The sequence below is a fragment of the Sceloporus occidentalis genome, unplaced genomic scaffold (assembly GCF_023333645.1).
Source record: "Sceloporus occidentalis isolate IW3139 unplaced genomic scaffold, rSceOcc1.0.p SCAF_2, whole genome shotgun sequence".
NCBI classification, from domain to species: Eukaryota; Metazoa; Chordata; class Lepidosauria; order Squamata; family Phrynosomatidae; genus Sceloporus; species Sceloporus occidentalis.
Window position 1 is genome coordinate 258,078,858 of NW_028316982.1, and position 27,307 is coordinate 258,106,164.

General features: G+C 42.2%; 1 protein-coding gene across 3 annotated transcripts; it reads left to right on the forward strand.

The window, feature by feature from the left end:
* The first annotated feature begins 20 nt into the window (after positions 1-20).
* Positions 21-25,825, forward strand: LOC149320045 (transmembrane 4 L6 family member 1-like). Of its 3 annotated transcripts, XM_089512836.1 has the most exons (8): positions 21-156; positions 940-1,051; positions 3,107-3,240; positions 5,869-6,070; positions 15,636-15,701; positions 16,513-16,658; positions 19,862-20,048; positions 22,245-25,825. In XM_089512836.1, the coding sequence occupies exons 4-8, from the start codon at positions 5,882-5,884 to the stop codon at positions 22,263-22,265; spliced, it is 609 nt and encodes a 202-aa protein (XP_089368962.1). In that variant the 5' UTR covers positions 21-156; positions 940-1,051; positions 3,107-3,240; positions 5,869-5,881; the 3' UTR covers positions 22,266-25,825. The 3 variants fall into 3 exon arrangements, with proteins under 3 accessions (XP_089368962.1, XP_089368961.1, XP_089368963.1); XM_089512835.1 differs by lacking the exon at positions 940-1,051; XM_089512837.1 differs by lacking the exon at positions 940-1,051 and having other exon boundaries at positions 5,874-6,070.
* Positions 25,826-27,307: the final 1,482 nt, after the last annotated feature.

Sequence of the window (27,307 nt, forward strand, 5' to 3'; positions counted from 1 at the left end):
CAGTAGAAACTACTGCTTGCTTCTTCCCTGGCTTGCTTACTTACTTGTAATAACAACTCCAGGTCAAAATTTATGTTCAATCTTGCAACAGACATTTAATTTTAACTTCACTCTTTTAAGTGTGCAGTTCATGGTTTTTTGGATTGTCTCATAAAGGTAAGTACATCTCTGCTGAGCATGATTAGTTTTGGATGAGCTTGTTCAATCCACACCTTTGATTAATGATGAGTAGTATGTAGGAGAATCTATAGTGGAAGGGGGCATGTTATCAAGATCCTATAATCAGAATGTGATGTGGAAGAATAGTTCTGAAATACGTGGGGAGAGATTGGGTCAGTTCAATATCATAATGTATTTTTCAGGTACTCCAGTTCTTTGTAAAGCAGTCTGTACCAAAGTGCATTTTGCTGGGTCCAAGCAACAAAAAGTCCTGTGCCACATTAAACACTACCAACTTGATTGGTGCTTGAGTTTTCACAAACTATTCCTCAGATGTATGAAGTGTTACAAATAGATTTCAGGCATTCAGACAATTTCTGTAACTTCATTTTGAAAACACGTACCTGACATTGGATGACACTTCAAGCTTCTGATCAACTGAGATATAATTCATAAAAATTCTACAAACAAACTTGTGCTACAAAAAACTTGTTATTCTTTAAGGACGTTGGTGTTTTTGTTGCAGTATGGCTAATCCCTTTGAAAATCTTGCTTGTTATGTTTGGTGTAATAATGTGTTTTCTCCAGAGAGGATATAAACCAGATTGTCAATGGACTAATTCCTTGATTTTAGTGTTTACATTATGGTGGAACATCCTTGTAATAGTCCTGATTTGGCAGGAACAATTTTGAATGGTCTTTTGCCTGCACACTTTTTCAATAGTTTTTAAAATGTCCCAGTTTTTCTCTTCACCATTCACTTTCCCCCTTTGTCTTCAGTTTACTTTAGATACTGCAAACTGAGGGCAAAGCACAAAAGCAGCTTGTACTCAACTCAGTAAGGAGAAGCAGAGAGGTGGAGGCAGAATATTGCCTTTCTCAGTAGACTTAGGTAAAAGCAAATTGTTGTAACGTATCCTCATTTGTGTGGTCTTCCTCTTTCTTTCCTTTTCGCCATATTGACCAGTCTGGTGTTGCTTGGCTACATGGGTTCTGGTTTTCATCTGTGAAATGTTGAAGCGTATGCTGGAATCCTCCTTATATGGAGTCTAAATTAGTGAGGTATTTTAATCGGCAGACAAAGACCTTTGTAAATAGGCAGATCTTTTGTCAGCTGAACTCACTGACTCTGCATGTGTGTGTACATGCACCTTCATGTCACCTGTCAATTTACGGCAATCTTAATTTTATTTATTATCCCAACTTTCTCCGAGCATGAATTTCATAAGGTTTTCTTCGGTGCGGTACACACCGCCTGCAAAAGGCAGGCTGGAGCTGCCACTCATTGCTGCACAGAGTTACCGCAGCAACCAAATGTTGCGGTGTTGCTGCGCAGCAAAAAAGGAACGCGCAGAAGCAGCTCTTTGCTGCGACGCTACAAGCACCATAGGATGGCACAGTTACATTGCAGCTGCGCTGCGCCATTTGGATGCGGCAGAGCTGCAACGTCACTGACGCGTGCGATGTGTGCGCGGGGCCACGCATTCATGGCACCCCCCAAACGTACTAGGGTTAGGGACTGTGCAGTTGCCTACTGAATGTTAGAGTTGCCTACTCTAGAGTGGCCTTGGGTTATGTTTTACAGAGGACAGTTCTCCATTTGGAAGTCTGCCAGAAAACTGCCCTCTTTGAATGTATCCTTTATTTGAGGGACTGCCCAATCCAAGCCTAATATAAGGACAAAGAAGCATAAATACTTGAAGCAGGGGCTTTGAACTTGTTTACTGACCATTGTAAAGCAAACTGAACTATGACACAGTCTTTCTCTCCATTATGGGATGTTCTATATTTCTATTTAAATGACTGCAATAATTTCAAAACGTCCATTTGTGTGTGTAAATTCGTATATCCTCTTTTGATGGAGGTTGTCTCTACTTTGTTGCTGCTAATGGGTAGCTTACAGAATGTGCGCAAGAGAAGACAAATCGCATCTACTGATCCCATGACTGACGTTATCATGAACAGGGATCTGCGCACATATAGCTCTGTGTGCAAAGGGCCCCCATATGATTGGTAGCCCTGACTGCCCCAGGGCTTCTGATCATGTGGCTGAACCCTATCTGTGTACTATTGTACACACACACACACACACACACACACACACACACACATATTTCATGTGAAAGCAAAGGGGATATGGCAAAGGGGATAATACCAAAGTATTATTCAGGAGGGACCTTGTAAGAGCTTGATGACTTGTATGCCAATGGGGAGGTGAAATAAGAACAACAATAACACATTTTTATCCACTTCTCTCTATGGACCAAGGCATGGAACAACCACAAATTAGACACATAAAAGAGCATGTAAAGACAATACATATTAAGAGCAATCAATACATATTTTAAAAATCTTCGTTTAAAAATAATCTGAATAGGCTTGCCAGAAGAGACTGCTGTTTTGATTTCAGACTGTACATTCTGCTGATAAATCTCCTCTGGCAGGTCATTCCACAATCTGGGGGCAACTGAAGAAAATGTCTGTGCAACTAGGCTGGAAGAAATATATTTTCCTAATTCTTCTCCTCATGACAGCCCCTCCAACAAATATCAGGTGAATGATGCATGGGCAAAGGATAAAAATGGGTCTCTCCAAAAATTGGACCCTTCCTGTATATGGAAAGGCAAATCCTGATTCTAACCCCATTTATTCTGGTCTTCTTCCTTCCTTCTTTTGTGTATGCCTTTGTTGCTTCCTTGAGTTGTGATGTAGAAAAGCATTTAATAAAATAATGGTGGTGACGGGCAGAGATTTGTACTGAGCTACAGAAAGTCAATGTGACCTCAAGGTGGCCATTGACCAGTGGAACAGTCCCTGAAAAAGAAAATCAATTAATGCAGTGACACATGGCCTCAATGCCTGCTAAATAGGGGTTTTTGTGTTTGGGTATTTCCTCCTTCTTTGGTGATGATATCATATACTTTTTTAATTGAAATCCCACTTCCAGAAGGTTCCTGTGCTGATACAGAGAAAAAGAAGAAAGTATAAAAACTGAAGCCATCATTAAGAGAGGGTCCATCCTGTCCCCTGTTGGAGACCTTACAGCTTGGGATATATTTGTCAACCTGCAATATAAATAAGGTAAGCATTGATACTCTCTTTGGGAACTCATGTTGTACTGTTGAATTCAATCATTATTTAATGTTAATGTCAGCTTATAGATGGGGAATTATATGGGGTTGCCACCTTCCCAGTGAAGACTGATTTTACCCAAATTCCCATCTTGCCAATCTGTTATTAGACTAGTGTTTTTATATAATAGGAAGATGCACTAATTAGTTATTATCTTTGCAGTTCTGTTTGAAACGTTTTAACATGTTGCATTTCATGTTGAATTTGCTTACTTTTCTTTGATATTCGTAGAACACACCCAAAATATTGAACCTTATTAGGTTAATGTAGGATGGACTGATAAGGCTGTCAATGGCTAGTAGTCTACTCCTGTTGGCCATATATTGCCAACCATATTGAGGCAGTGTGCCCCTCTGTACATCACTGGCTAGAGAAAATAAGGGAGGAGGGCGCTGTTGTCCCCATATGCTACTTCTGGCCATTCTCTTGGTATTTGGTGGGCCATTGTGCAGAAAGATGAATAATGAAGACTTGGTTGTAGCTCTACCCTTTATGGTGACACTACATATAGCATTACCATAAGGGAAAGGCGTACAACCAAGCCCTCATGAGGAATAGCAACAGCATTTACATTTTTATACTGCTTATCAGTGACCTCAGCACTCTCTAATCAGTTTACAGTCTGTAAAGCAATTGTTCCAAGCAAGCTGGGTACTCATTTACTGACTTATGAAAGGATGGAAGGCTGAGTCAACCTTGGAGCCCTGGGGTCAAACTCACAAGCTTGTGGCTGTAGTACCAGCATTTAAATGACTGTGTCACCAGGGCTCCTACTGCACCACCAGGGATTGTACAGTTTAATCAGGAAATCATTCAAGTCAACCTGTCTCAAGCCTGGCTAAAGCTTGGCTGGTGGTCAGGTATGATGACAGTTCGTCAGAGCCTGGAGGGCCATAGATTCCCCACCCCTGGTCTATATAGTCCAACATTCTGTTCACATAATGGCCAATCAGTTGCCTCTGGGAAGCCCCCCAGAAGGATATCAGGGCGATCGTAGTCTTCATCTCAAACTCCCAAGTAACTGGTATACAAACGTCATACTTCTGACACTGGAGGTGATATGTAGACATTGATGATTCCATGCTCCATACATTTATCCACTCCCTCTCTAAAGCCATCTAAGGACTTCTCCAGACTGCCGGCTGCCCCAAAGCCTTGGGATTTGGTGGGAATTGTAGGTGTAGGTTTTTCTAAAATATCCATTTGGCCTTCCTCTTGTCCCGATTTTTGTTCTGTAAATGTTTGGTATCAGCTACACCTTTTAAAATCCATAGGGTATAAAGGTGTATTTTCTGTCCTGGGAAATTACGCTACACTACAGGTGGAGGGAAATGTCACTCACCTGCATATTTTCTTGAGTCTTCCCCCTGTATTGCTTGGTGGCCCCACAGCATGGTGTAGTGATTTGAGTGCTAAATTATGACTCTTGAGGCCAGGGTTAAAATCCCAGCTCTGCCATGTAAACCCACTGGGTGACTCTTCTCCTCAGAGGAAGGCAATGTCAAACCCCATCTGAAGAAACTTGCCAAGAAAACCCCATGATAGGTTTAGCTTAGGGTTGCCATAAGTTGGAAATGACTTGGAGGCAAACAGCAACAACGGATGATTACTGAATGGCAATGTGATTTCTTTTCTGTGATTTTCTTCTGATCTTTTTCCCCTCATCATCACATTTCCAGTTAGAATAGATTATTAAGATGGTGCTGTATTGTTTCAAATTGAACTGTTTTAAATCGTTTTAATCGTTCTTAAGAGTGTGTTTAAAATTGTTTTCATACCTCAAATAGTTTAATTTTATTTTAATGTTCACTTTTTGTGCTGTTGGGTCCCCCCCCCCCCCCCGTGGTATTATATGTGGCTGCTTTCAGTATTGCTTTCAGTAGAGTTATGCATAGTTAAATATATTTAAGTAGCCAACTGTAGAATAACAGCCCTTGTTTTCAGTTGGAAGCTGCCTTGAGTCTTAATTTTGAGGGAAATGTGGAATATAAACAGCAGTGATGATAATGATGATGATTTCTTTTTCTCTTTTCTTTTTACATTTACAGTGCTAAAGTGGGTGTAATCACTTTAGCACTATCTAATCACTTTAGCACTATGACTATAACATTTGTATGTAAAAATCAGTGTGTGAGCCATGGAATGTGAATACTCAGGGAGGAACACAGGGGAATAAACACTGAGATTGTGAAGGGTATGGAAAAGATGGAAGGATGTCATGCTGACATTATTAAAGCATATTGCAAGAAAAGTGTATTTGAAAAGAAACATGTAGATTGGGACTAGTGTTCAAATCCACTCCGATCAGCAACAAACCAAGGCTAAAATGGCAGTATATTAAGGACATGAATGGATGCAGGAGTAGAAACAAACATATTGGGAAGTCTGGATGAACCCCAAGTTGGCAGCCTCCAAGACATTTTGGGACAGTGAATTCCACAAACTAACTCCTTGATTTCAGAATTTGTTTATAATCCAGCCCCAAATAAGGTGATAGTTTTATGAAGAACTCTAATGCTTCCTTTTGTGCCATATGTTTTCTGTCTTTCTTTGTGTCTTTCTCTTATCTTTTCCAAGGAAAGAAAGATACATGATGTGTACTGGAAAGTGCACCAAATGTACGTGCACCAAATGCATTGGGATTGCCTTGCTCCCACTTGCTATCTGTGCTATTATCTCCAATCTCCTCCTCTACTTCCCCAATGGAGAAGTATTAGAAGCCAGCAGGATCACTGATTTGGTCTGGTTTTTCCATGGGATTCTGGGAGCTGGAATACTGGTAAGAAAAAGCATTCATCATTGCAATATGTATTTGTTTTTTCAGAATAGCTATCAAAGGAAGATCTAATCAACAAAGCACTATCAGCTTTATTGCACAGGTTGAGTATCCTTTATCCAAAATGCTTCGGTCCCAAAATGTTTTGAATTTTGGATTTTTTATTTTTACTTTGGAAAACCTGTATTTGAATGTATGTACATAATATGCTGTCTTGGAGATGGGACTCAAGTCTAAACACAAAATTAGTTTGTTTCATATAAACTTTACACACATAGGTTATTTTATACAATATTTTAAATAACATGGTGCATGAAACAAAGTTTGTGTACACTGAACCACTAGAAAGCAAAGCTGTCACTATTTCAGCTACCCATGGAAAAAGTTTTGATTTTGGGCGTGTTTTGGATTTTGGAATTCTGGATAAGGGAGACTCAGCCTGTATTGGCAGCCTTCGTTCACCCATCGTAGTTTGACCCATTGACAGAACTGCAGTTCCCAAGATTCCTCTGAAAGAAGTCAGGAGAAGCATTCTGTAGCAATATAAAGAGGTAGTATAGATATGCCCATGTTTAATCAGTTTGCTGTTTGCTTTATCAAAAACTAACATATTTGTACTGCTTTAGTGAAAGCAGGTGATCAACCAGACATTTAAAAATATGTTTGTTTAAAATGAACCTAGCTGTAACACTGGTGGTGCCAGAGGTGTAACTAGTGTAATACAGAGGTGGTGACTGTATCAGGTGAAACTCCAGAAGGGAGTGTTATTTGGTGGGGTGGTAAACCCAGAGAGACAGGTGCAGCTAATGGCTGAGTGATAATGGGTATTACTTCCTTTCTTGCTCACTCAGCAACTGCAGTGGACCCTAAACAGGCCCTCCGGAGGCCACAGCACCACCTTCATCACCATCAGTGGCTGCTCGGGGCATGCTGCTTTCAGGGTTTATCATGGCTGCTCCTGAGCAGCTCCACTGGATCCTGAAGGCCTTTGCTGAAGAAGGCATGCCTCAGCCATGCTGGACCCTAAATGGGCACGCTGGAGGCTACAGGGCTGCCCATCTCAACAGTGGTTTGGGTGGGCGGATAGCCTGGGGGGAGACAGGGCAAGGCCTTTCACACACACACCCGCACGTACACAAAGGTCAGTAATGCCACTGGCTGGTACCATTAGAATAAGAGAGTGGAGCAGAACAGAAGTTCAGGAGCAAAAAGAGCAAAAATCTCTAAACGGAGGAAGACTGATTTACCATATTTTGAAGTAAATGAAGTCATCATATACTTTATAATCTAAGGCAGTAAGAAGCCAGTGTGTAGCTAAAGTAGGGACAAGATAAGATAATTCATTTAATCTCAAATGAAATTTTGCTTCAATCTCCAAATTTCTACAATTTCAGAGAGTGGGACCTTGAAAAGCATTCCCACCTAGAACTCTTACATTTGCTGAATTTACAGTGGGCCCTTGTTATCCACTGGGGTTTCATTGCAGGATCCCCCATGGACAAAAAATCCCTGGATACTGAAGTTCCATTAAATACAATAGCATAACAAAATGGTGTCCTTGGGACTGAAGGAAAATTTCATGAAAGTGGCAAAATTCTTATTGGGAGGGCAATGCCAGCATGGTATAGCGGTTTGAGCATTGGACTACGACTCTTGAGACCAAGATTAACTTCCCTGCTCAGCCATGGAAAACTACTATCTTTCACAGTCACAGAAAACCCTGTGACAGTTTCACCTTAGGGTAACCATAAGTAAGAAATGACTTAAAGGCACACCACCATAACAACAATGCCCTCATTTTTCCCTCTGGTCATAGCTACCATCCCTGGGCATGAAACAGTCTAAAATCATCTAATTGTACTGTGAAGTATATGCCTAACTGTTGTTCATATCTTCTTCCCTCTTTCCTTTTCCTTTTCCTTTTCCTTTTCCTTCTCTCTCTCTCTCTCATTCTTTTTGTTTCTTTTCTTTGCTATTTTATATTATTCGTTCGTTCGTTCATTCATATGCCATCTTTCTCCCAGAAAGGGACCTAAGATGGCTTACAAATAAAACCATTAACACATTAAAATAAAAATGTAAAAGACAATTAAAATCAACTAGCTAAAAAACAGTATAAAATGGCAAAATCACACAAGTTAAAAACATAACTAAAGCACACACCCCATATAAAAGCACCCATAATTTTGAAATTTCATAAATTAATAACAATTAACAAAAATTCTGAATTATTTTCATACTTTCTGTGTGAAAGTAAAAGAAGGGTGAATTGTAATCTCATTCAGATCATGGCTTCTTGTGAACAGTTTAAATAGAAATAGCCTAAGGTCATGTTGACTTGTGTTGAATGCATGACGAAAAGAACAGCAAGGGAGAGGAGGATCCATTGATCTTACAAACAATGACAATAGCACTCTGAGAGTAGTTATTGAACCTCAATGCCTTACTGCAATTAAACTGTTCTTTCCAGCTAAATGGCATACACATAGGCATAGATATTTTTCTGTTGCTTCATTCCTGCAACTACCACTTCAACACTGACAGTTCAGCATTTTGCAGCTGCTGGTAGTTTACTGCTGTTTCTCCTGGGGACCTTAGAAACATTCACACGATTTGCAGCAGAAGCTGTCCTCTCTTAATTCTTAGAGGGTGTTCCCACTTGCCTATAAAGCGGATCATGAAGCGAATTAAGAGGTGTCGTTCCCACTGATGTCCGAATTAGTTCCTCAATGCCCCGGAATCATTTCCACTGCGATTCGATTCAAAATAGAATTATATCATATAGTTCGAATTAGACGCCTATAAACTGGTTTAAAAAAATAGTAGGTTATAACATCGGTTATTTTTGAAAGCGGGGTACGATTCACTGTATCCAAATGGGAACGACAAGGGTGTCTGATGTTGGAACCTGGAGATGGGAGGAGTAGCGCTCAAGGGGCTGGCCTGGGGGTGTCACCCTTTTGTTCTCTTTCTGCATCGCCAGCACCATTTTCTTCCATTCGCATAGCCTTTATCCCGGTGGATTACAACCTCCCCTCTGCTCCTCATTCATAGACTGATGTGTGAGGAGAGCCATTGAACACAATTTTTAACTATTATTTTTTTCTTTTTTCACCTTTGCCTCAGCGCCTGAGCAGCAGATGGGCTTTGCAGGACATGCCTGCTTGATCGCCCCCCAGACAGCCCAGGGCGCAATGGGGGAGGCAAAGCAATTTTGGGGAAAGGAGGCTCCTTCCAGAGGAACTATGGGATGGGCTTTGCAGTACAGGCAAGGAGCTACAACAGCAAAAGATAATAGCTGGCATCCTGCCAGTGTGGTGTAGTGGGCTGAGCATTAGATTACGACTCTGGAGACCAGGGTTCAAATTCCCACTCAGCCATGGAAATACACTGGGGGGCCTTATCACACATGAAACAGGAGCTCCAATTCAAAGCGAGGCGGGAGCAGAGTCACTTCAGATCCAAGTAGGGTTGCCATTACTCAGGGCCTCCAAACCGGGACAAATGTAGGACAAAATTTTCAAATGTACGACCTTTTTTTTTGGGTCCTACATTTGAAAAAGAGCCTCGCTGAGGGGAGGATTCCTTCTGCACTTGGGCTCCGTTCACAGAGCCCAAGCGGAGAAGGAATCCGCCCCCAGGGAGGCATTCTTTTCCCCTTGGACTCCGTTTTTGCCAACGGAGCCCAAGGGGAAAAGAATCCCTCCGCTCAGCGAGGATTCCTTCTCCGCTTGGGCTCCGTTCACGGAGCCCAAGTGGAGGAGGAATCCGCTCCCTTTCCTGGCCTCTGTGGAGGCTTGGCCTTCACAGAGGCCAGGAAAGAAGGAGGAGAGCGGCCGCGATCGCGGCGATCGCGGGCGGCCCCCTCCCCTTCCCGGCCTCTGTGGAGGCTTGGCCTTCACAGAGGCCGGGAAAGAGCCAGGAGCGCGCCCGCGATAGCCGTGATCGCCGCGATCGCGGGCAGCCCCCCTCCCCTTCCCGGCCTCTGTGGAGGCTTGGCCTTCACAGAGGCCAGGAAAGAGCCAGAAGCGCGCCCGCGATCGCGGGCAGCCCCCCTCCCCTTCCCGGCCTCTGTGGAGGCTTGGCCTTCACAGAGGCTGGGAAAGAGCCAGGAGTGCGCCTGCGATCGCCGCGATCGCGGGCAGCCCCCCCTCCCCTTCCCGGCCTCTGTGGAGGCTTGGCCTTCACAGAGGCCGGGAAAGAGCCAGGAGCGCGCCCACGATGGCCGCGATCGCGGGCGGCCCCCTCCCTTTCCCGGCCTCTGTGGAGGCTTGGCCTTCACAGAGACCTGGAAAGAGGGAGGAGAGCCAGGCCGCCTCCCTCGGCGGAGGAGGCCAAGCAGGGAAGGGGTCTCGCTCATGCGAGGATCCTTTCCCTGCCTGGCGTCCGTCGCAGGGGGGGGTGTCCCGGGGGCGGGGCCAAACTGGGGCGGGACCATGCAGACCCGCCCCAAACCGGGAAAGTCCCGCCCCCAGGCGGGATATGGCATCCCTAGATCCAAGGCAATTCATGTGATGTATTATCATACCTGAGGAACGAAATTGTGGTCTCTACTTGGGCAAAGCGGAGCAAGTGCACATTGTATTATCACACCAGAGGGATTCAACAATTCAAACTGGCACCCTTGCGCATGCTCAGTGGGGCTCTAGATGTTGTCATCCTTCCCTGACCCCTCCTTAGCTATCATCTGGTGACACATTTGGATGAAGCAGAGGGCATGTAGGGATAGGTGACATTCCCTATCATTCATGTGAGGCTAGCATTCACGTGAAACTGTATCCAGGAAGTGGCCCCCTTCTTCACCTTGGAAGTGCAAAGGTTCATAGAATCATAGAGTTGGAAGAGACCGCACGGGCCATCCAGTCCAACCCCCTGCCATGCAGGAAAAAAACCCTGCCATGCAGGAAATGCATTCATGATGCATTCAGAGTCCCACTGAGCATGCACAAGGGTCCCAATTCGAATCATTGAATCCGCATGGTATGTACCGGTGTGATAATTTAATGTGCACTAGCTCCACTTTGACTCAGGAATCACCACAATTTCGTTCATCAAGTGAATTGCCTTGGATTCAAATTGACTCTGCTTCCCCTTCACTTTGGACTGGCTCTGGATTGGAGTTCCAGTCTCACTTGTGATAAGGGCCTGTGTTGCTGTGTGAAGGGTGAAGAGGCCAGTGGAGCCCTTAAATGCCTATACCACCAGCTACTCCAGCTGTCCTGCATGAGCAGAGCTGGCTGTGTTTATTGGCTTTGCCCTGATCCTTCCAGGATTCTGACAGCTCCAGATTGGTCCTGCAAAAACTTTGGTGGCAGGACTCCAGCAGCCAAAATCCCATCCTGCAACAACTTACATGGGTGGACTTACATCACGGGAGGGCAGACCTTTAAAAAGGATGTACATTTACAATGTTATAGAAGGAGATGTGATCCATGTCATCAGTATTAATAAGTGCTTACAATTCCTGAACCAATTTGGGAGGTGAACCAGAGGCCACCACCCTCCACTGACTGCCTGAGCCACTGAAAACATCTCCTCCCCATTACTTTAGCCTTCTGGCGAAGTTCCATTTTAATTGCAAAAGCAAGAGAATCACTACCAGCACTTTAAGAGAGGGAGGAGGGAATAAACAAGTCTTTTATTGCACGCAATGCCCTTGGAATGAGGGTAGACCAAAAGAAGAAGAAAGCAAATTTGCAGATTGTACAGGAGCAGAGGTAGCTGGTGGCTGTGGTGTCAGCAGGGGTAGTAAATCTGCTCCAGGTTGTATTATGAACTTTAAAGGCAACCTCCAAGTTGTTTTCCTTTCAACCCCAAATAGAATTTTTAAAAAGCTGAACTAAAATTATCACTCAGTCCTAGGCTTCTGTCATTCTAGGAGAGAAAGTGCAAGTGAATTGCTACATTTTCTTTGCAATGAAGCTGTGGATCAAAGTGTAGTTACAGCAACAGGGGTATAATTGCAGGAGGGCAAAATGAGGGCATTACCATTCCCCATAAGAAATTCCTACCCTCCAGTGAAATTCGTCATTGATCTTCAAATTTTCTACAATAGCAGAGAGTGTCACTGAAAATTGTTCACACCGAGAACTCTTCTATTTGCTATATTTGTATTCTGTATCACCCAACTCTCCCAATTTGGCAAAGATAGTCCCAATTAATCATTTGTCCTACCACTTTCTCAGGTGCATTTAAAAATGTCCCAGCTTCTCTCTTTCCCTACTGCTTTTCTACTTTGTCACTACTGCAAAATGAGTTCAAAGTACAAAACATTTGCCTTCTCCTTTTCTTTGGGTGTCTAAGCAGTACTGTATTTACAAATGCTCAACTAAATTTTAAGTTACTGCAATGCTAGAAATTTGGGAACTGAAGGAAAATTTCCTGTGGTAGCAGAATTCTTATTGGAAGCAATATCCCCATTTTGCCTCCTCTTCCCAGTAGCTACTTTTTTCTTCTTACAAATAACCCATCATTCCAAGTGGGATTTGCTTACGTGCAAAAAGAGACCTGATTGTCGAAACAGAAGCATGTCACACCTCTGATAGCTTGCAACGTTGCTTTCTTTCTTTTGTGTTTAATCATTGGGAAGTGAACACAGGTTTCATTTGCAAATCTGATTGCTGAGATAGTAAACTGCCAGCCTCCTTTTCTAGGAGACGATGATTTGAGCTTCTGCTGAAATGTTTTCAGCTCCTAATGATAATGGTGTGCTATGTGTACAGTCATCTCCTTCATCTCTTTGCAGATAAGAGGTCATTATCACAAGTGGGAGAGGCACCATTCAGGGTCAGATATCTTTGCCCACATAAGACTCAGGAAATGCGGTAAATACAACTGGGAGCACTAGTAACCTTTCAACTTCTCCAAAGAAAATAGAGAATTATATAAGCAATTCCAAAAACACTGCTTTAATCCATGTACAGATACTGAAAAAATGGCTTAATCATGGATGAGATAGCATTCTCTGCACCTCAGAACTACTTTGGGGGGGGGGGGGGCAATACAGGACACCCTGCCTAAATATGTTAAAGGCACCAGAACCCATCTGACCTTAGAAGCTAAGGAGGGTCAGCCCTGGTTAGTACTTGGATGGCAGACCAATGGTGCCATAGGCTATATTTCAGAGGAAGGAACTGGCAAAACCACCTCTGAGTTTTCCTTGCTACGAATACCCTATGAAATTCATGGGAGCACTATAAGTTGACAGGCATGTTGAAGGCACACAAACACACACACACATGCAGGGCCCAAACAGATGGGCCAAATGAAGTATCTTCTGGCTGCTTTCAATGCGTGCTGTTTAAACAACATCTCCAAAGCATCCACAAGCTGCGCTGATGCTGCATTGTGGTCCTAAGGAGTGGAGAAAAAGGAGCTGGGATAATCTGGCTCTTGGTGGCACTGGCTGGCCCCTTCATCTACAGCCTGCCATGGGAGTGGGCCCTGCGGACAGTGGGGTTCCAACCTGCTTCTGGCCTGAGCAGACTTAGGCCATTCTTTTTTGCTCATCTGCTGTGGCCCAGAGACAGCCTGTATAGCATGCATATATTTGCCATTCAGAAGACAGGGATGACAAGGGTGTTCTAGAGAAATGGAGGGGGGATGTGGCATCACTCCTAATATTTGCCAAGGATAAGAGCCAAATTTTGTCGTCCACCCCACACAGGCTGCTCTGCCATGCATAACTGGAACTGAAGATATCATGGTGTCACTTCTTGGGGGTGGGGGTGGACATGTTCTGTCCCTTTTTTGTCCCCCTCCCCAATTGCCCTCTTCAGCTCTGATGACAGGACAGCAGGTGACTTTAGAGAAGAGAGGCCCCATCATACACACTCTTCTGTCTCTGAAAACCTTGACACTATTTTTTTTTCCCAGTGAGTGTTGCTCTTACCTCTTGCTTACTTTGGTTTTGCAGTGCTTGGGAAAAGTGGCTTTTGGTGATTAGTAAGTTGGCAATTATTGGGTTGTGTGAGAGATAGCAGTTTATCTCACAAGCAGAAGTATTAGTTTTTACAAGTAGAAAGTGAGCCAGTACCACCCCTACTACCACCACTCAGGGTCTGGCAGGGAAATAAAGTAGGCTTAGTGTTGTTGTTTTTTGTTGGAAACGTATTAAAATAGGTTGTTTTACAAGTATAAAAGTCTGTGTTAAATCTTATTATCTTTAACATATGCTCTCCAAACATGGAGGAGAGAAAGAGAAGAAAGAGAATTGCAGATTAATGGAGGATGAAGAAATTAGGCTAAATGCATACAAACTGATGCAGGAAGATCAGTATGTGAAGAGATCTTGTAGCACCTTTGAGACTATCTGTGTAAGAAATTGTAGCATAAGCTTTCATAGACCAAGTGTACTTTCTGGAGTGAACTGGACCTTTATAATAAGACTGTATGAAAATAGTCAAAGAAATGCAGAACTTCTGGGTATGGTGATGAGATGACAAATTCAGTTTTCACAACGGTTGTTGAGGGTCAAAAGTAGGTTGAAAGATTTTGCCTAGGGCCTGGGTTGATGGATGATCCTATGAATAGTGGAGGGAGTTTTGGAATGTAGTTTGGGCAGACAAAGAACCAGAGAGGAGATATGATAAGCTGGCCTTGTAAGGCTTGGATGTTAACCAGTGTTGTAATGTGTAGTGTGTGAGGAAGCTATTGTTTCTGTTCAACCCACTGTTGGTGGATTTGAGTTTGTGGGTATATTGTAATTCAGCTATTTCTGCTACAACTTCTTTTGCACAATTAGACTACAAGATCCCTTTCCTCGCTGATTTTCCAGACTAACATGACTATGTCTCTGATGTAGAAAGAGAGGATGTATAGCTAAAACCAATAAACAGGAAATTACATGTATACATGTTATGCCCAAACTCTTAGAGTGGCATGCAAGCTAGAAATTACTGTACATAGGCATACAGTTATTTCATTGGACCTAATGGTAAGAATGGCAATGATATTTTTCTTTCATCCACCATTCCTTGCTTCATCATCACCTGAAACATTTTCATTTATAATCCCTGCTTTCCTGGAGGAAAGTCAATGGTCTATTGCAGAGATAACATTATATCATAGTTGAATGTTATGCATGTTAGCCACAGCAAGCCTTAGGCATGGACGCCTCTCTTTCCATTCTTCTTTTCTGGTGTGGCTGCCATGAGGCAGTTGTAAGCATTAAAACAATTTCTATGGTGAAAAAATTATGATTTGGCAACTAACAAAACATACAGACCAGGATCATAAACTATCATTTGATTAGTTTGATCCTGATTGTTTTAAACTAACCAGATTTCCATTCACTTAGGATACAATGGCAAACTCTGGTTAGCCCAGAACAGGAAGTGAAAATTCAACTGTCAATCCAACTGGCTTGACAGTTGGGGACACCATCTTGTCCTAAGTCTCAATCAGCAAAAATTCTTGGACTGGCCCTCTATCTCTATCCTAATGTTCCATTCCTTTGTCAACCATAATGTCACTCCATCTTGGCAAGAATAAATCCCATAACACATTTTGCAAGGGCATGTAATGGCTATTTCTTCAGTAATACATTTTTCTGTGTTTCCCTTTTCAGGTTTTCTTGCCAGCATTTATGATGCTGAAGGCAGGTGGAGCAGGATGTCATACAAACAAATGTGGGGTAAGGAATACCCTTTAAACTGGGGAAAGCAGTTTTATGGGAGAGAAAAATCGTACGTGGGAAATGTGGTGGTAATGAGATGTAAAAGTAGGAAGAGTTAAATTGTTAACTTTTGAAACTACAACTCCCAGAATCCCCAGATAGCATGGTGCATTCTGGGAGCTGTAACCTCTAGACGCCACTTTTCCAAGCTCTGTAAAATCATAGTAAGGAAGTGGTAAGAGGCACAATTGCCCATGGTGCCCTATAGGCATAGGTTGGCCCTCCTGGGACATTTCAGCCTCCCAACAGTTCCCAGAATCAGAACTGGAAAAAAGGTGCCTTTTAGGACTACAACCTCTAGAAACTCCTGCCCAGCATGGGTTATTCTGGAATCCGTAGTCCAAAAAAGTAACTTTCTGGCAGCTATAATCCAAGAAATAGTAAATTGTTCAATTACATTTGTATGCCCATTCATCCAAACACCTATGCCACAATATATTTCATATAATTTAACAAAAGAGTGGAACAGGACAAATGTTGAATGCTTAGGTACATGTTAAATATCTCAGATACAAATGTTAATAGAAGTAGAGGGAAGAGATGTGGGTGTTCTTAACCCCTTTCTCGTCCAATTTTTAATCACATGCCCCTCACAAAGCTTTCACTGATTTATTACATTTATATCACACCTTTCATCCAGAGAGCTCAAAGCTACCCTCTTTATTCCACTTTATCCTTAAAATACCCCAGTGAGATAAATAAAGTTAGAGTGAGTGACTGGCTTCTCCAATGCATGTGTGTCTCTGAGCCTGAAGTTTTTTTCTTTCAGATGGTGCTGTCTGTTGTCTTTGCTGCCCTGGGAGCTGCAGGTGGAGTCTACTGTGTGATCATTTCATCTTTGGGGTTAATTAGTGGTCCTCTATGTGATATCGGTGATGAGATATATGTCTATCCTTTCCGGAACGACACCTTGGCGTGAGTACAACGGAAACTATTCCCTGCAGTTCTGAAGTCGGTACACAGATATGGTAGATGTGGCACATGCACATCTTCCTCCAGGTTCTTCCCAGTTCTTTTGTTTATCCCTTCCCCATTTGCTGTAGTGAGCAGGACACCCTAAACTGTAGGCGAGTGGGACTGTCCATACCATCATATTTCCCATCACTATGTATGGGTGTAAGAGCTGGACGGTGAAGAAAACGGATAGAAAGAAAGTCAATTCATTTGAGATGTGGTGTTGAAGAAGAATGCTGAGGGTACTATAGGTGACTAAAAATACAAACAAATGGGTCCTGGAACAAATCAAGCCTGAATTCTCCAAAGAGCGCTGAAAAAGGGCAACCTGCTGGCACCTGTTTTCTTTCCACAGGGAAGTCAACAGCCATTAAACCACATGGCTTCCCTGTGGAGTAAAAAGAACCCACATCGAGGTTACCATGCGGATGCCACGTGGCGCTTGCGTAACAATGGCAGTGCCCATGTGTACAGGGCCCACCATTTTGAAGCCCTCATACCGTGCTAGGGTTGAGGGGTGTCTGGAAGCGCCGCCCTGAGGCAACCCTAGCATGTGACGAGGGCATCGGAAAGGGCCGGTCTGTACCGGCCCCAAGATGACTAAAATGAGGCTGTTGCATTTCAGCCACATCATGAGAAGGCATGACTCACTAGAAAAGACAATAATGCTTGAGAAGGTGGAAAGAGAGGAAGATAGATAGATGGATACATTTAACCAAGGAGGACACAGCCACGAGTCTGCAAGACCTGAACAGAGCTGTTGAGGATAGGGATCTTGGCAGTGATGTATTTAAGTCTTTTACTCCAAGTCTCAAGTGAAGTCTTGAGTCTCTACCTTCAAATCTCAAGTCAAATCTCAAGTCCTTGCAAGATACTTTCAAGTCACATCTCAAGTCTGGGAGCCACCTTTCATAGAAAAAGAAGAGGTGGTGTGTGTGTGTGTGTGTGTGTGTAGGGGGGTAGAGTTTCAATAATAAGAAAATCAAGAAGATGTGCACAAAGTAGGAGGATAGGATGGATCCTTCTGAAGTTCTTTTTTCTATCAGCAGTAGCAACAAGACTTGCCCCCAGAGCTTCAGGCACATTTGTATCTCTGAGGGGGGAAAGACAGCAAACATGTTAGGCAATGTGTTTCTTGAGCTCTACTTGGCAGACTCTCTCTGCTACATATTAGAGGAGCCATGAAAACTAGCTTTAGAGGGATCATACTCCTGCCTCAAGTCAAGTCCAAGTCAGGTCACTGAAGTGACTTGAGTCTGACTTGAATCCAAGTCAATCAAGTCTACATCACTGAAAAAGACTGTAATACTAGGTGCAAACTTTCTTGCTTTATTATGACCAATAATTCCAAGGCATGGGAAAACGTTAAAGACACAAGGGAAATGTTTGCAGCACAATATACAGGTAGCATCTTTTGGGCAAAGAAAGTGACATTGTTCAAGTAATATTTGACCTGTATGATAATGCAGAAACCAGTCTGACCTGTTCATTATTGCAAACATCATGTGTTAAACAGAACAGTGCAAGTGCTTTTGCAATTTCACAGTTAATGTCTCCCACCACTACCATCTCCTCCTCCTCCTCCTCTTCTTCCTCTTCCCCCACCTCATGCTCCTTCAGCAGTTTCTCTGACCTTAACTGTTATCTTCCTCTCAGTCCATGGTGTCCTGACCAAATTTTATCTTTTTTATGTGCCCTTGCATGCCTTCCGTTAAAAAAATGAACAATGTATAATTCTTCTTGTACAACATATGCTTCTTTAACCCCTCTGGGCAACATCTCAGCTTATAATCAGAGCTGCAGTCATTACATTAGAGAGGGTTTATGTCATGAATCACAAGTTTTTAGTGATTAATTTAATTTAATAGTAATTAATTTAATTTAATGTAATGATTCAGTTAATTAATAGGTTATATTTCATATAGCTGCATGTGAGAACAGTGCTTATTCTAAAGCAAAGGGCATACAGTGGAACCTCGGGATACGAAATACCCGGGTTACGAATTTTTCGGGACCCGAAAAAATCCAATTAGAATTAATTGTTCCGGGTTACGAACGTTTTTTCGGGTCCCGAAAAAACTTTTGGTGCTTTTTGCCGCGATTTTACACCAAATCGCGGCTTTTCCCCATTAGCGGCTATGGGGATTCGGCTTGCGAAAGCCGTTCGGGTTACGAAAGCGGCCGCGGAACGAATTATTTTCGTAACCCGAGGCTCCACTGTAGTTTGATCTTAGGTGACACTCTTCTGTACTGTAGAAAAGGCATTCCTACTAAAGTTTCACATAAAAGAGAATGCTTCTTCCAACTAAGGTGGTGCTATCTATGTATTTTATATAATTGTATTAATACACATGTGCATATATACCGACACATGAATACTTCTCATGAAGAATTACTAAAGCTGTACCTGCACTGCCAAAATAACCCAGTTTGACACCACTTTAACTGCCATGGTTCAATGCTATGGAATCCACTCTGGTGAGCTACAATTCCCAGAGTTCCATTGTACTGAGCCATGGCAGTTATTTTGGCAGTGAGGAAACAGCCTGGGTTAAGAGAAGCAAAATGTTACCTGTGTTCACAAATAACTAGTCTGATATTTTATTATTATTATTATTATTATTATTGGTATCAAATAGGTTTTATATTTTGCTTTAATTTGTTGCAAGATGCCTTTGGGAAATCATTTTTTAAATATCTATCTTTAGGATTTTCAAAAGCAGATAAATATATAAATGTGAGTGCATACACTCTCCAGAGTTGAAAATTCTGGGAAGTGGGAGAAACTATAGCTCCCTCCCCCCCCAAAAAAATCCCTTTGGCCAAATTAGTTGGGACCTTTTGTGCGATGTAATCCAAAATGTCGGAGCATTCTAGGAGTTACTATTTTTTTTTAAAAAAGTAGCTTTCTGAGGCTGATCACTCTTTCCAAATGTGTACACCTACAAGCTGTAATAGCTCTAGCAAAACTGTCTAAAAGCATTTGAAAAGCAATTTATCTGTGTATTTAGCCTTGCTTTTCACTTTTGCACATTCTAAACCCAGCCAACCTGGTGAGAACGCTTTAAGGGTGATGGATGATGTCTTCTTCCTCCTCCTCCTCTTCTTCTTCTTGAGATGAAATTTCTTTTTTTAAAAAATCAACTTTAACCTTTCCCATGCAGAGACAATTATCTGTTAAACCAGACAACCTGGAGCATTTGCAAAAAACCAGAAAATGTAATCCTCTGGAACATTGTACTGTTCTCCCTCCTGCTGGCCATCGGCACAGCCGAAACAGTCCTTTGCCTCATTCAAGTCATCAATGGGCTCATCGGATTCCTATGTGGCTCATGCTTGAAGAAAAGAAAGGTGAGTGCTTGGATTGGGCATGCACAGTACAATGTAACTTCAAGATGGACAAAATGGCAGTGCTGTGATCTGTGCAGGACTTTGGGCAGCTGTCTAGGGGCCTATCTGGCGGAGTGAGCAGAACAGTGTCCTCCATAGTAGAAAATAGTTTCTGTGGTCTTTTATCTAGATAAGGCAGAGGTGCTCCTGGTCAGTCAAAAGGCAGATCAGGGAACAGGCCCTCTGACTGCACTGAACAAGGTTACAATCCCCCTGAAATCTCAGAAATTGCATCTAGAAATTTAAGATCTGCAAAGGAATATTAGCAGTTCCGCCAACATTATGGTTCTGTCAAGGCTGTGAGCCTTTCAGGATCTGACTCCGTGTTTGTGGAACATGCTTCCTCTGCACCTCTGGCTGGAGTAGGATCTGATCCACTTTTGTAAAAGGTTGAAGACCTTCTTCTTTGATTTGCCAGATTAAGTTACTGAGCATGCCTAAAGTGGCTGAGATGAGCAGTGGCTGAGGAAGATTTTGTTTGTTTTGTTTTTAGCATATTAGTATTATTTTAGTGTTTTTGTTTTTTATTGTGTGGTGTTTTATTGTTCACTTTTTATTGTATATGTTTTGATGTACTGTTCTTTGGTGGAACAGGTGCTATAAATAAATGTTGTTGTTGTTATTGGGTATTCTGCTGGACTCAGCTCTGAGCCTGGACACCCAGGTTTCAACAGTGGCCAGGAGTGCGTTTGCACAGCTAAAAGTAGTGTGTCATTCCTTGAGATGTCAGATCTGGCTATGGTGACACATGCCTTCATTATAATTGTCATGGAAATTAGAGATTTCTGGGATTTGTATTTTTATGAGATATTTAGCCTTCTCTGTCAGAGAGCTCTAGTGTCACAATAAACTACATTTCCTAGGATTCCCTAGCATTGAGCCAGGGCAGTTAAAGCGGTCTAGAAGTGGATTATTTCTGCAGTGTTTTGGACCATAGTCTTCTTATTGATTATTTAAATGTCATCCCAGCCCACTTTAAGAGCCACCAATCAGAACAGGTGAAGGATGTCCACTTAACATCTGATCAGACTCAAGGAAGATGACATTTTCTTCTCTCTCCCACAAGAGAATGAGGCTGCAATAATCGGAAATAGGTCACCTGTAGCAAGTCCTTGTATCTGGGAACTGCAGTTTTGGGACACATTTAGCCTTCTCTGTCAGAGAGCTCTGGTGCCAGAATGAACTATAGCTCCCAGAATTCCCTAGCACTGTACCAGGGCACTTAATGCTGTCTCAAACTGGATGATTTCTGTAGTGTGTCTTGGACCTTAGTTACACAGACATGACAGAGGAGTTTATCAGTCAAGGGAAATTGGAAGTATAATCCAATGGCAATCTGAACGCAATCATGAGGTTTAACGTTATTGCGTGATAACCCACTACATGCAAATTCGAGCAATGGGAAAGTCAGTCTGAGCGCAATCATGGGGTTTCACATTATTGCGTGATAGACTACCACACTCAAATTCAGGCAATGGCATGCTATTTTCGGGCAATGGGAAGCCAGTTCGAATGCAATTAGCATTCACATAAATTCACTCAACTAGCGAATTCACGTGAATGCGTTCGGGCCCCACTTTCTTTTCATTTGAAATTAAGAGAAATTCCTCACATGTGATAAAGTCCTAAGCCTGCTACCACACTGCAGAATTAATGCAGTTTGGCACTGCTTCAACTGCCATGGCTCAATGCTATGGAAACCTGGGGTTTATAGTTTGTGGTGGCACCAGTGCTCTGGTAGAGAAGGCTAAATATCTCATAAAGCTACAAATCTCAGAATTCCATAATTGCCATGGCAGTTAAAGTGGTGTCAAACTGCATGAATTCTGCAGTGTAGATGCAAGCCTAAGTAACCAGCACAAGGTATTAGTGCATTCCATTAAATAATTCAATTTGTTTTTTTATTGCCAAGAATTGGAACAGTCATATGAGATTTTGGGTCTCATGTCTTAACTTCTCAGGCTTTGGATGTTCTGCACTTTGACTTAGAGGAGTGCCATTTTCCTCCACCTCAAATAGCAAAATGCCTTTGACAGGCCCAGCCTATGGAAACTATATTCTTAAGAAATATAAATAACTTGGACAAATTCCTATTCATCTTGTTAAAATAACTCATTATTATAATAACTCATTCTTTCTTCTTTTGTTTGCTTACAGACTGATATTGCAGGAATGTGACCATCCGTCAAAGAAAACAGAATGCAAATGACAAACAGGCAATATGTATACAGTCAGAAGAGTGTGTGTTGCTGTATATTTATACAAACAAGGAACACAACAGATATTCATAACTACAGAAATAATGCAGAACTTTTTTATACATATAAAGTGAATCAATATATAGTTAGGAAAAAGGAGTATATGTAATTTATTTACGTTTTTTGAGATTATAGTTTACTTTTATGTGTCTCCCCTTTGAAATCAAACAAAAGATGGGGGGAATCAACCAGGAACCATGAGGAAATGGCTTAAAACTTAGGTTAACCAATACGACATATGCTAACCAATTAAAAAGGCTAGGATCAGGTCAAACACGTTAAAGTATTTTCTTTAATGAAATACTAAGTTAGCATACTTTTTGAAAAGGTTAGGCACATCTCTGGAAGATAGTTCTATCAGTAAATATCAGCCATAATCACTAAATGGAACCTCCATGTTCATAGGAAGCATTTCACAGAGGAAAACTGGGAGGTATGTGGCCAAGCAACATCAGAATATGGTCAAGATGGCAAAAAGATATTAATGAGGAAGCTATGTATAAAAAAGGCTGCAGCAGTTTGCTTTTGCCTGCGCTTACTGGGAGTGGGGCACAATTTCTCCTCCCTCCCACCCTCCAAGTTGAATGCAAGGTGCTTTTGTGCTTTGAACTCAGTTTGCAGCAATTGCAGTAAACTGTGGACAAAGGGGGGAAGTGGGGGGAGGAGGAGAAAGTGAAGCATTGAAAAAACGGCACAAAATGTGGCATGACAAAAGATTAATTGGGATTATCCTTACAAAATTAGGAGAGTTGACACCTTATCATATTGTTAAACAACCCCGGCAAGCAAACGAAAAGATACGTCTTTTTCCCTATCTCTGCATTTTCTTTTGTTCTCTTGTAAAACTGTGGCAGATGGTTGTAAAAGTGTCCCTTTTGCCAAGTGGAACTAATCCATTTGACAAAAATGACACTTTTACAACACTCTCCCATGCTTTTACAAATCGAAGTTAATGAAAATCATACACAGAGAGAAAAAACAAACCATGTGTTTTCGTTTGCCTACTGGGTTTGTTTAATAATGCAATAAGGCTCTTAGAGGGTATGAGGTAAGATCCTTACTTTCCTCTAATACTAAATCCAGTTCATGTGTGTTAGCAGGATTGCAGACTAAGCAGAGATAATAGGCCTGAGCAGATGGGCAAGGATAACATGGGCCAAGTGCCTGCTTGGCCTCTGCTATCCTGCCCTGGGTCCAGACTCTGGCTGGTCCCTAGGCTGGCACAGCAATGGGCGAATGTTTACATGCCTACCCACCACTGCACCATGGACCACCAGGCACCCCCTTTCCACATTCAAGGCTGCAACGGGGGTCTTCTGAACAGATGCAACAGCGGAGGCAAGTAAGTGATGTGCAGAGCTGTTTCGTCTGCCAGCTGTTGTAGCAGTTTCCTAGAAATTCAGGGTTATTCAGACTGTGAAAATAATCACAGTTAGAATGTGGGTTGAATTTTTGTTATTCACTTTCATTTTGAATGCACCTGAGTAAGAAACAGAACTCATAGAGATGCAGTCCTGTCAAAAAATAGTGTGAGCAACAAAACCAGAATGCATGAGTGAGATTATTTGCATAATCATAGTTAAAAAAAGTCTGAATAACCCCTCAGCAGCAAACAGCAGGTCTTTTTAGGCCAAGATAAGGCCCCTTTGGGCCCAGATCAGACTGGGACCACTAAGGTCCAAAACACACTGCAGAAATACAGTGGACCCTTGTTATACACTGGGGTTTGGTTCCAAGATCCCCCATGTATAACAAAATCCGTGTATGTTTAAATCCCATTAAATATAATGACATAGCAAAATGGTGTCCCTTATAAAAAATGGAAAATCAAGGTTTGATATTTGAAATTTATACTTCTTTTGAACATTTTCAAACTGTGTATGCTTGAATCTGTGTATAAAAAAATCCATGTATAAGAAGGGCTGACTGTAATCCAGCTTGAGACTGCTTTAACTGCCCTGACTCAAACTGGATTATTTCTGCAGTGTGCTTTGGGCCTTGGTTAAATATATTGTTAAGTATACTAAAGTATGGGGACCAACCTGATGTAGTGCTTTGGGTGTTGCACCATGACTCTGGAGAACAGGGTTTGACTCCTCACTTGACCATGAAAACCCCTTGGGTGACCTTGGGCAAGTCACATTCTCTCAGCCTCAGGGAAAAACAAAGAGAAAGGCAAACCCCCTCTGAACAAATCTTGCCAAGAAAACCTTGTGATAGGGTCACCATAAGTCAGAAATGACTTGAAGACACACAACAATCATGCTATAGTAGACTTTCTTAGTTAGGTATAGCTAATACTGTTGTCAAATTTTTGATTTTTTTAAGTGGGGTACAGCTCCCCAAAGTATCCTGTGGACCATTCTGATCCCCTAGTCCCTGCTTTAAATGGCTCATTATGCTTCCTGCAGTCTTCTGGAGGAACCCAATTGACCATTTAAGATGACTGGCAGGGAAGACATTGGTGTAGGACAGTTGTATGGCCTGCATGTAGCTCACAGGCCATGCAATCCCCCAATCTGTGGCTGCTGGGCATGATAATCAGTGAAACCTCCATGCTCACAGGCAGCATACCTTGAATACTAGATGTCAGGCAGAAAGCAACAGTGTAGGTTGGTTGACTTCACTCTCTGCAGATGAATCTTCCAGAAGATGTGGCTAATCACTGTTGGAGACAGAATGCTGGGCTACATAGTGTTTTGGTGCTTACCTTCTTATCTTACTCTGTTTTAAAACAAGGTATTCTGATGTTGTTTTTCTAAAGAAGGAGTCAGTGGAATTTTTTATGTTTTATGCCATTCTCTTATCAATCCTAAATTTCTTTTTTAAAAAGAATAGAAATAGAACATGTACTAAGTAAAGCAACTAACTGTGAACCCATCCACTCCCCAATAATTAACCATAAAGAGCTACTTGTGGGTAAGGTTGCTTTGTTCTGAGTTACTTAACAAATTAATTTTTTAAAAAGTAACTTTCCACGCTCAGACAACCAAAAACTCTTACTGAATTTTGTGCTGTTCAGACACACATGTGTGCACATACTTAAATCCTCCAGAATATGAAATGCTTCTGAGCATAAGGGTCAAATAAGACTGCAGATACTCTTCCAATTGACCGAAATATGTATTTGCCATAACAGTTTCCTTTTCCTGTGTATCTTGTATTTAGCATGCTTTGTTTTGTAATTGATGACTGGAAAGTAACTATAGGGTTAATTTATCAGTCTGATAATTGGGTCCTGTATATCTGAGGAAATCTCACTGTGGGAAGCATAACAGTAGCTTAATATGTATGCCCTTTAATATAGAGTTTGAGTATTAATCCCAGCACTGAGAAAGCAACGGATACTTGAAGTCTAGAAGGAACAAGCAAACTTTGATACATGTATTCTGTTACCCATTTTTTATAATTTCCCTTGTTCTAGAGATGTGCTCATGTAAATCCTTAGTGGTCATCTGGGGTTCGCCTGTATAATGTCTAACCTGTAAATATTAAAATATATTGCTGTTGTTGCTATTATTATTGTGTTATTCAATGCATACTTTAAATTTAGCTAGTGTTAATCTAGGGCACGAGTAGGCAACCTGCGGCCCGCGGGCCGGATGTGGCCCGGCGAGGCCTTGGGACCGGCCCCAGCCCAGTCCTGCCGCCGATTGCCGCCAGGGCCTTTGGCCTCTCGCGCGCAGGGGCAAGGGGGGCAGTTGTCTATAGACGCCTCAGAAACATGCATTTATATTAACATTTTTTAAAAAATCAGCAAAATTTTTTGCGTGTCCTCCACTTTTTAAAAAAAAAGTGTCCACCATTTGAAAATGTTATCCTACATTTATCCCGGTTTATTTATTTATTTAAAATTCTAAAAATATATATAATTATTTATTTTTTGGCTTCGGCCCCCCAGTTGTCTGAGGGACAGCAACTCGGTCCCCAGCTCAAAAAGATTGCTTACCCCTGATCTAGGGAATGTCTGTCTCGGCCTTGTCTGCATGGGCCTAAAGGCCTGTCCCCTTCATCATTCTGCCATCATCCTATTCGGATGACACACAGGTCAAACCCTGGTCCAAAACACACTGCAGAAATAATCCAGATTGAGATTGCTTTCACTGCCCTGGCTCAGTGCTAGGAAATCCTGGGAATTTTAGTTTATTGTGGCACCAGAGCTCTCTGACAGAGAATGCTAAATGTCATACAGTTCCCAGAATTCACTGGCATTGAGCCAGGGCACTTAAAGCAATCTCAAACTGGATTATTTCTGCAGTGTGATTTGGACACTGATTCTGATTCTGATTCAAACAGTTTGGATAACGCCAGGCACGTTCCACACCAGGGGAATAACAACCTTACAACGGATTTTAAAAATATACCTCTTGCTCTGGATCTTCTGAGAACAGCCAGAGCCCTCCATTCCTGTACTGAGGCAGCTGTTTCCATGGGTGTTTCTCTGAGCCATGCTGTGCATCTGCCACTGTTGCTAGTCACTTTCTCTAAGGAGTTTATCACACGGGAGGAATTTGTCTTAATTTCGAATGAAAAGAAAGTGGGACCAGAACGCATTCACGCGAATTCGCTAGTTTGGTTGTGAGCATTCAATTATTGCATATCTCCAAAATAGCCTGAAGATGCTATTTTTGCCATCAATAGTCCTTGTGCTCTTTTCCACACTCTTTAACCCTGCCTTTCTGCCCTATCCACATGATTTTCATTTTTTTTAGTGCAGTTCTGAAGTTATGCTAATGGATTTAATTTTAGAAAGAGAAAGAAAATAAATGGGGAAGGGGAGAAAAACAGCCTCCTTGGAAATAGCGAGAGGGAGGACCACAGTACTGCTAGTATTGCAAATGCCATAGCAGCAAGGTTTTGCACCTGTGGAGTAATGAAAAAGCAGCATGATTGAGAGCTTTTGACAGGGTTTCCCATCAATGAAAAGGGACACTCCAACAGTGCTCTCAGAACACTTCACGG

Coding starts and splice junctions, on each gene's coding strand:
- LOC149320045 (XM_089512836.1), top strand. CDS start 5,882: ATGATGTGTACTGGAAAGTGCACCAAATGTACGTGCACCAAATGCATT. Junction 15,702..16,512: donor GTCATACAAACAAATGTGGG/GTAAGGAATACC, acceptor TTTTTCTTTCAG/ATGGTGCTGTCTGTTGTCTT. Junction 16,659..19,861: donor TTCCGGAACGACACCTTGGC/GTGAGTACAACG, acceptor TTTCCCATGCAG/AGACAATTATCTGTTAAACC.